Below are 10611 nucleotides of genomic sequence, written 5' to 3' on the forward strand. Positions count from 1 at the left end.
ACAACATTACCATTGCCCTTTGGTCTGTCCACAGCCCCTCGGGTGTTTATCAAGATAATGACAGTCATGACTGCTCATCTCAGACAACAAGGAGTCGGGATACTGCCATACTTGAACAACCTCCTAATATTGGCAATAATCTCAGGATGTTTTACATCATCATTTCCAGCTGACAGTGGCCCACCTAAAAGAGCATGGCTGGGTTGTCAATTGGAAAAAGTCGTCACTTTTTCCAACTCAGCGGATGATACATATAGAAGCGCTCCTGGATTCTCAGGTGCAGAGGATCTTTTTGCCAGTAGAAAAGATTTTAGCTCTACATTGGTGGGTGCGCAAATTGCTCCATAATTGAAGAGTATCAGTCCACTCAGCAATGCAGGTCCTGGGGTCTATGGTTACCACCTTCAATATGGTAGCATAAGCCCAGTTCCACTCCAGGCCCTTGCAACTATTGATTCTGTCTCGTTGAAATGGTATCAGTGGATAAAATCTCAGATGTTCCTTCTCTTCCCAGAGGTTCGGCTCTCCCTGGCCTGGTGGCTTCAGACAGCTCATCTGAACAAGAGTTGCCCACTGTGGATTCCAAGGTGGGTACTCCTCACCACAGAAGCCAGTCTTCGAAAATGGGGAGTGGTGATGAGTTGTCGCACTTTCCGGGGACCGTGAACGTCTCAGGAAAGTCACTTGCCCATAATTATCTTAGAAACGCCGGGTAGTATACAGGATGCTGGATCTAGCACGAGACCTCCTTCAGGGCAGGCCTGTCCAGATCCAGTCCGACAATGCGACCGCAGTAGCCTACCTCAATCGTCAGGGAGGCATGCGAAGTCGGGCAGCCATGCGGGAAGTGGCAAACATTCTGACTTGGGCAGAATGTCATCTTCCGGCAATTTCGGCAATATTCATTCCAGGAGTCCTCAACTGGGAAGCAGACTTCCTGAGTCGTTAGGAATGGGCTCTCCATCTGGATGTCTTCCAGCTCCTAATGGAAAGGGGGGGACTACCAGAGGTGGATCTCATGGCCTCACCGCACAATTACAAAGTAGGGTGGGATTTCAGGGTATCTTACCTGTTCCCTCCAATCTCTCCGGTCAAGAGTTCTCAAGCATGAGGTCGGCAGGGTTATTTTAATTGCTCCGGCTAGGCCCAGACGCCATTGGTTCACCGAGCTGACGTGTCTCTCCATAGACACTCCGCTCACACTTTCTCTATGGCTGGATCTGCTAGTGCAGGGTCCCTGCCTACATCTGGACCTACCTCATCTGTCTTTGATGGCTTGGCTCTTGAGTCTTCCATCTTAAGAGCCAAAGAGTTTACCAACTCTGTGATTCAGACGATGCTTGCGGCAAGGAAACCCTCCTCTGCCCGCATCTATTACAGGATTTGGCATTCCTTTTTTCGGTGGTGTTCCCTCAGAAGAGTTGATCCTAAGGTTTTTAGGGTCTCTCGTGTTCAGGCTTTTCTCCAGGCGGGGGTTTGGACCTTGGTCTCCAGCTGGCCACATTGAGAGTACAGGTTTCTGCGCTGTCAGTTTGGTTTCAGTGTAGAATTGCTCCCTTGCTGGATGTTAGAAAAATTTTCAGGGTGTTCTCCATCTGCAACCGTCTTTTGTTCCTCCGGTGGCACCGTGGGATTTGTCTTTGGTTCTCAGGGCGCTATAGGCTCCCTCCTTTGAACCTTTGAATACAGTGGACCTGAAGTTGATGACAGCAAAGACACTTTTTCTCCTTGCTATCTCCTCTCAGCTCGCAGGGTCTCCCAAAAGTGGGATCCCGTTTTCATATAAATGAAGAAATAGTTGTACCGGTTTTCAAGTCTTCAGGCCTTTCTGCTGGTGAAACTTCATTGGATGTGGTTCGAACTCTTCGTATCTGCGTGGATCGTACCAACTCCATCAGAAAATCAGATGCACTGTTTGTTTTGTATGGCTTTCACAAATGTGGCTGGCTAGCTAACAAGCATACTCTGGCTCGGTGGCTGCGTATGACTATTTCTCAAGTTTATACGCAGGCTGATCTCCCTGTTCTGAGAAGGGTAAAAGCACATTCAACTCTGCTGAACAGCTGTGCAAGGCGGCCACTTGGTCTTCTGTCCATACCTTTATCAAATTCTATGCATTTGATACTTTTGCCTCCCAGGATGCTTCCTTTGGGCGGCGGATCCTCCTGTCAGCTCAGGAGCGTCCCAACCCTTAAGGGAACTGCTGTACGACATCCCCAAGGTAGTTCCTGTGGACACTATGGATCCTGAAGAAGAAAATAAGAGTTATGGTATAACATACCTTTTGATAACTTTTCCTTCGAGGTCCATAGGGTCCACAGGGCACCATCGCTGACACAACTGGCTTCAGTTCCTTGTCACATTGTGTATGAGTGTTTTCAGTGTAATGTGTACTTTCTTCTCCACTTTCCTTCTCCTGCCATTAGGCTTGCTTACAAACTTAATGCCTGGGGGCAGGGTATATATATAGAGGACGACCCAGTGCATCCTGGGACTGGAAGACGTTGACTGTTTTGTACCTGGTTTCCTCCAAACCACATATACCCCAAGGTAGTTCCTGTGGACCCTATGACCTTGAAGAAAAAGAGTTATCAAAGGTATGTTATACCATAACTCATTTTTTTTTCCACTCTGTTTCTTTAATTTGTTCTTGTCCTCTGATCTTGTAAGAATTGTGTACAGCCATTTTACTAGGTCGTAGATAACTGTATAAATAGTAGATATTACAGCTAGATATGAGCGGTTTGGTTTTGGCTCTGCTAATTTCAGATCTGAAAATCGAATCTTATTGGCTAGCTGTCTCTCATGTGTTGCGCTAATTAAAGAACAAAGTAAAAACTCATCTCTAATTACAGCTAATCTACCTAATGCATGAGAAATTGGGCTATGCATTGAGCGAGAGAACAATGGGACCAACTTCAGTTGTGGCCATAAAAATTCAGTCTTCAATGCTAAATATTATCAATATGGCTAAAAATCACTGCCACACTTTATCATTATCTTTTTTTATTCCAACAGGTAATGCAGTTTGGAAGGATTGATGGCAATGCCTACATTTTGGACTTTCAGTATCCCTTTTCGGCCGTCCAAGCCTTTGCAGTAGCTTTGGCTAATGTGACACAGCGCCTCAAGTGAGCCCAGCAGTGGGACACAAACATTTCAACTACATTTTGAACATGGGATAACGCAGCAACGTTTCTATAGTATAGATAGCAAAATGGAAGAAAAAAAAAAAACATTGGAGCATTTCAACTGGAAACAAACACTACTGCCTGCGTGAAGGCACTATGTATTATTTGATTTTTGATTTTTTAATGCAATATTGCTGATGGTTGAACTGGAGCCATTTCTTGTTATGGTGGGAATGTGGCTTTTGACTTGTATTGATGGTTCTGTTCTGTTGTGTTTGGTGCAATAGGTGTTAGAATATTACATGGGAAAAACTGCCTTATTTATAATATTATTTTTTGAAAACTGTAAACTATGTGGTTCATTGAATTGTTTTTTTCCCCGGTTTGTAGAATCACAAACTAAAAAAATGCAACTAAACAATATTTTTAATACTTGAATGCATTAAAAAAAATTGTGTGGGTACTCAAAGTTGTATAAATATCTTTACTGAGGGGTCTATGTTGAATTATATCTGAAAACTTTGTGTTTTGTTAGCATTTGCAGAAACAGTTTCTTTTGGTTTGGATGTAAGAGCATATCTGTACCAAATTGCAAGACTATTTTGTGTGTTTACTTCTAAGACGATGAGAGGGCAATGTTAATTATATAGTGTGGGTAAATTAACTATTTCATGGGAATCTCTTTTATAACCTGCCACTTATGACCCAAAGTTATTGCACTCCAGGCTTGCCGACATTTGGCTGCCCCTTCCGAAAGGGGGCAGCCAGGTCGGACAAGCAGGGGGGTGTGGCGTGGCTGAGGGTACTACACTGCAGTGGCGGCAGAGCAGGGGGCATGGACACATTATTGCATCATTTTAGTCCCACCCCACCCACGATGATGCAATTCAGCGCGAACCGCGTCACCACCCACTTCCCCCCTGCTGCGGGGGTTTTATTCTAACACTGGAGGGGGCTGGATGGGTCGGCGGCTTGCCTGCTTTTCCGGGTAGCCAGCAGCGGCACACGATTTTCGTGAGGCTCCCGGCCGAATCGTGAGGGTAGGCAAGTATGTTGCACTCCAAGACTATCGCATAAACATTTGAAAATCAATGATAGTCCTAAAAATACTGCATTGATCCTTACTGTATTTATGCAAACAGTAGTAAGCTTTATCCAGGGGACCAGGCTACTTCAAATTAAACCACATAACAGAAGGGACGCACATTTTACAGTTGAGATTATTCTTTGGGGGGGGGTTTTTTGTTTTTTTATTTTTTAGGTTTTGAGAAGAGAAATGTTGTATTGCAAACTGTGCAGACATTGTTTACATCTGTACCTAAAAACTACACCTTTTTAGATTTAATGAGTATAGTTGTTAATGTCATTTGTCTGCCAATGTGTTTTTTTGTATGTGGCTCCCCCTCTGTTAACAAATAATGCACTTTTTCAGCTCATAACAGATCATAAGTGTTGGAGCATGATTTTTTTTTTATTATTATTATTCTTTTCCCACCTCCTTACGTTTTAGGAAGCATGAATATGCGATTTGTTTTTATTTACAGTGCTATACAAAATTACCAGTGTGTTTAACTAAAAGTAAAAAAGTACCTATTTGATGTTAAACCAGCACTGTCGTGCTATGCATCATCTCTGTGTGTGGCAGGTTGCACGACAGAAAGGTGGATAACGGAAGGGTATATACAGTACATGGTACACATACTGACAACTGAATAATTGTCATCTTAACATGCAAGTTGCTGCTGAACACTACAATTTTCTTCCTCTGGAATATATGATGGAAAATATTGGAGAATACATTTGACAAAGAATATTACACCCTGGCAGAGAACATGGGAACATATGCTAATTAACATTTTTTATAAAAGTTTAAAGGCTGTTTAACTGATTGGGGAGGGTCTACAAATATAATTATATGACCATACTCTGTAACTGTGTCTTAGTGCAGCACTTTTTCCTGAGTTTGTTGAACCTGCCAAAATATAAATGTATTCTCTTTAAAATGTAAACATAGCAATTCAGATTTTAAAGGCAGCAGTCAGTAAAAGTTTTGGCAAACATAGGGATTAACTGTACCTGCAGCCATCTTACTTCTCCAAGCATTTCTCCCCTGAATATTAATTCATTTTAGGACATCATCGGATGCACTGACGTCTGGTTGTTGATTATGATTTTAACTAAAACCTTGTACTTGACTCTGTAAATGTTTGTATCAACCTGTGTTCCTTTTTTTTAAGTGTCATCAAACAGCTAACTCATTTGGTTCCCTTGGATTCAGGTTATGGTTCCAGCACTTGCCTTTCTAATTATCAATATCAGTAGACGATAATGAACACCATACTGGCCAATGACTAATCAAGTATCACATCTCAGAATAAGTTGTACTATTAGCCACTGCTGTACTGCTTATTGGATATACTCTGATGGGTCTATACAATAGGTTATTCTCTGAATACACTCTGTGGCTGATTCATAGTTGAATGCAAATTGGCTGTAATTGCTCCAGCATTGCTTGCATGACAAATGCAGAGATGTACACTTCTGCATCCAGACCGCCCCTACATGCACGCTTTGTTTCATAGCAGTCATGATCATGTGTGCTTTCTTGAAACAGTCCTATCCAAGGTGCAAAGGATCCATCTGAAAACGGGCATAATTCCCTGTATGCACAACTCTGTGTAACCCGCAATTTTGCTGATGCGCCCTCTCTGATCTTTGCATACATGAGTTTCCACTCCATTTTCCCCTCCTTCAGCTGCAAGTGAAGTGGATTAACAGAGTTGTGTGTGACAACACATTGCCCATGCGTACGTAAGCCTGGTCCTGGAGCATAAAAACACATGATATGTGTCTTTGTATGATATCAACTTGCGTTCTAGACTGCACTAGCCCCTCTGTGTTGGCTCTCTGCTTTTTTCCTAGGGCCTTGATACTAACTGAGATGGGCTAACTGTTTCTGCTGGGCCTTACCTGACTATTGCAACTTTACATGTAGATATCCACTTAGACTAGACACACATATTTATTTTCACATAATGAAGATTGTAGTTCTTTTATTGCAGAAAGTAAGTATTGTAGGCTAATGCTAATATCAAGATGATACAGACGCCTTATTACTGTAATCCTTTACTACTGTAATATAATGGTAGGTAACCTGTGCGCATCCAGCTGTTAATCACGCCTGGTTAGCCAAAGGGATTGAACTGGAGAGCCACAGGTTGTAAACCTGCCAAAATGGATAATATACAAATAACTCTGTTATAATTAACTTTTATATAGTGCCACAAGAGTTCCATAGCACCATACCTAAGGGAAAGTGTACACCAAAAAGATTCAAATACATTAGATCATTACAAACTACTTTACAAATTGATATATTAAAATAATAATTTAATATAAACCTGCCAATTACAGTATTACATTATCTTTTTAATCACTTAAGGATGTGTGTGTCTATGAGCTAATTGATCGGCATACTCTAGTACAGTGTTACTCAAACTCAATTCTCAGGATCCCTAACAGCTCATGTTTTCCAGGTCACCTGTGGATCTTTACGCAAATATTGATTTAGGTTCCATAAATATTTTTCAGATTTTTGGACTTTTGTATGTGCAAGGTGGGAAATGATTATCATTAGCTGTAAAATAAAAAGGGCTGGTGGAAGGCATACAAAAGAATGTTTGTATAACATATAGGTAGTGTTACATAGACATGTTTTTTAAGTAAAAAAATTATAAGGGCAGCATATATTTGCATTTGGCTTAAATTGAATGGTAATTCTTTTTAATTAATTTTTTTTAAATGGGAGACGTGGCCGCATGCAATTTTTACATGCCTTTAAAGTCAATTGGTGTGCAATCTGAGCATCCCTGTGTATTAAATACTTAATTTACAATGTCAAGCAAACAAGGTGAACAGTATTTTTCTATTCTATACAGTATTTTCCCAAGACAACCATTCCTCTGTTCTAACAATCTACTCTGATTTCTGGATACGTCAGGGATTCATAATAAAAATGAATATAGTTTTAATCAGATGGGCTATAAATATCCCCTGTACTAAATCCTCTCCCTTCACAATAATAGTATGGTCTGTATCCCAGGACAGGGAACCTGCACTATCTGGTTAGAAGGTCCCTGGCCTCACATATTTATTGCCTTGACCTTTAATCACCTTTGGTGTTGCTTGCCTTTCCCCGAGAGAAGGGATGCCCACCAAAGTACTGTCATTAGAAAGGCAGGGGGTTAATTAAAGTGTAAATCTACATTTACGTGGCACAGCTATATAATCCTGCATTTGTCAATCTGTAGATTCTCTACCACGGTCTCAATGCTTTGTCACTTTTTGCACTGCTGTGTTTTCTTAAAGCAGCTAATTTATTAAAACAAAATGTAAAAAAAAACAAAACCTTGCTAATACCACTTTCAGACAGAAAAATCCATAAAACCTGGGTTTTTCCCATATCTTTCAACCTGGGAAGGACCCGGGAAATTGCTCCTAACCCCCTTTCACACAGCACATAATTCCCGGGAAATTCCAGAGTCGACCCCTTTCACACAGAACACAGATTATCCCTGCAATATACAGTGTGCCATAATAAATGGACTGCTTTTATGGCACACAGAGATGAGGTCATGAAAAGTGCAGCCCGTGCACCGCCATCTCAGCCAATAAGCGCTGCTTACTATGCCCGAAGTAGAAAAACCCGGGTCGGCACCTTTCTGACAGCCGCCAACCCCTGTAAGACCCGGGAAAAACCCAGGTAAATACCTGGGTCGAAGTACCGGGAATTAGGTCCCGTGTTTACCCTTTCAGACAGAAGAAAAACCCGGGTTCTTTTCTCTGTCTGATAGTGGTATAACTGTGTCTGCCAGGTACACCATTTCAGTCCAATGGCTTTTGTGTCTGAAAGGGCTTGCGTACCAACTCCAGGAGTAAAATGTACCTCTGCTGATCACATTTGATCTCTGACTGCAGTACTACGTAATGAGCAAAGTGGTTTAGTCACTAAAAGATGATTGGGATTGCATACATGTGACCGCTTTTGAATTTCACGCCCTCGATCTGCTGAAATGCCCCACCACATTGCCATTTGACACTAGGAACTCATTTTACCAGATGGTATGAATACCCCTGAATATACATACAGTAGTTCTGACTGACTACTGCTGATGGGCAGTGATGGACGTATTTGCAGAGTCGCACACAAGTGGCTGTGCAAATAAATCCATCCATCTCAGAAGCAAATGCAGAAGGAGGTGTCAGACACCTCCTTGCTGCAATGTATTTTCATTTCCCTGGGATCACTGTCGCGATGGTTGCTCCTTTGGCCAGGCCTGCACGCTGACAGTGTGCTGGTCACTTAAGAGGCCACAAATCTGCATCCAGGCTCGTCCCTCCCGGAAAAGGGGGGCGCCACGCCCCCATTTCCAGGAACGGTGACCGGATACACACCCCGCTCTGCCCCCTAACATGCTGCGGCTTGGGGGGGTCTGCAAGTGAGATCACAGGACCTGTTCTACACATGCAGAATTAACATACATCTCTGAATCAGGCTCAGCAGATGCCTGACCATCTTATTACCTATATTTTTATTAAAAGCCTATTTTACTGTGGTCCTGGCTCAAGTATTATTGCCTGATCATAATCATTAGTGTTTTAATGAAACTGCTATTCAGGGGAAGGGGCAATATCCATTGTGCCTCTGCACCTAGGGATGGCCGTGCCTTGCCAAGTAGCATTGCCCCATCCTGGAACCCCTTGTCAGTAGGTACAAGGGTTAAGAATAAAAACAATAAAATTGCTTTCTGTGCCCCTTATTAATAACCTATGTGAACTGGGACCCCCATCCAATAAAAATTCTGGTGGCCAAAGTATAAGTGATAAAAAGTGACTCCTTGTCATTTCTCTATACTATTGTTGCCCCTATATTAACTATACTATTCTGTATAATCTGTATACTATCCTTTATAATACTATATAACATAATATTATGTACTGTTATATTAAAATTAATGCTCCCCCAGAGTTTCTGCAGTGTACCTTTCTTGATATCATTTCAAGGAATAAGAAATCAAAAACCCTAATAAAGTAACCGGACTAGTCCGTAGAGATTCCTTGACACAAACGACTTTAGATTGTCAAGCCTGCCTACTTCATAAAATTTGGAGTGGCCTTTAATTGTGACTAATGAAAGTCCGCTCCTGATTGGCTGTGCATCTATTAAGTAGACTTTCTGGTAGAATGGGGAAATAAAAACCACAAAGCAACCTTCCCACTTGTTACATTTTCCCTTACTATACCTGCTGCTTCCCTTTCATGGAGCCCTGAAATGCAGACTATTTTTTCCCAGGGCTACGTCATTTCTGTAATTTCGCACCCCCCAAACTCCTTACTTTAAAATTAAATGGGTATGAGAGAACCAATAGAATATTAAAATCCCCCTGCTTGCAGCTATATGGTCTGCACAATCACACTCCCTCAGCAGTATCGCACAGCCCCCAGCTTTCATCTGGGACTGAGAGACAAACGCTGACGTGTGGGTGAATGGGCAGTGGGTAGGGTAATTTTATTTAGTTGTGTTTGCTCAATTGATTCTATGACCAACACAATTGGATCAAAGCTTTCAGGTCATTTTGCCATGGTTGCATCCACCAAATATGTACAAAGTATAAAAGAAGACTGCTAGAGAGTAAAGGGGCACATACACCTACCGGCCGGTCGTACGATCCGATTGGAAACATCGTTCCACCGGTCGGAAATGCTGTCTGGCGGCCATTGAAGTTCCACGATCCGTCTGAGGATCGGTGAATTTCTCCATGTTAAATGTCACTGATGTGTAAATCACGATCATATTTTGATCAGTGAAATCCAACATGCAACATCGCGGCGATAAGTCGATAGTGTAAGGGCCCCATTACTCAATATTTAATTAATCTTAGATTCACATTTTATATTGCTTTATAAATGTAATCATTTAATAACATTGGCCTTTCAGCTCCATTAGTATAACATTTACGTTGTGCCATTCTTATTGCAGTTTATCATCCCAAATAAATAGAAAATTTAGCATGATAAATCAATACCTGCCCTTAGATGTTGAACTCTGAAGATAAACTGTTGTTGAAAGAAGAAACTTGTTTCTTAATATACTATAAATAGTTTACATTGGACCTGATTCAGAGTTGGGAATACAGTAAGAAATAGCAAGTGACTGTGTACCTGGACAAACCATGTTGTAATGCAAGGGGTACAAATACGTATATTTTTTTACATGTGGGGTAAATACTGGCTGCTTCTGCATGTAGCCCACAAATGCTGGACACCTTTATTATTACACTGCAATTTAGATTTTAGTTTGGACACAGACCTCCCAAATCTAAATCACTCAACATTTCAAATCTGCCCCATCTGTAGTGCTAACAAAGAGAAAATAGAAGACCTGCGCAGTAGGATTAGCACATAACAAGGTGTCTCATAT

General features: G+C 41.6%; 1 protein-coding gene across 3 annotated transcripts in view; it reads left to right on the forward strand.

Moving 5' to 3' along the window:
• Positions 1-5518, forward strand: part of TULP4 (TUB like protein 4) — a 383734-nt gene extending 378216 nt beyond the window's left edge. For all 3 annotated transcript variants that reach the window (XM_088457433.1, XM_088457432.1, XM_088457431.1), the window contains one exon: positions 3019-5518. In XM_088457433.1, the coding sequence (XP_088313559.1) occupies positions 3019-3135 (117 nt within the window). In that variant the 3' untranslated portion in view covers positions 3136-5518. The remainder of the gene's footprint in view (positions 1-3018) is intronic.
• Positions 5519-10611: the final 5093 nt, after the last annotated feature.

The sequence above is a fragment of the Taudactylus pleione genome, unplaced genomic scaffold (genome assembly GCF_031769625.1).
Source record: "Taudactylus pleione unplaced genomic scaffold, aTauple2 ptg000760l, whole genome shotgun sequence".
Classification (NCBI taxonomy): Eukaryota; Metazoa; Chordata; class Amphibia; order Anura; family Myobatrachidae; genus Taudactylus; species Taudactylus pleione.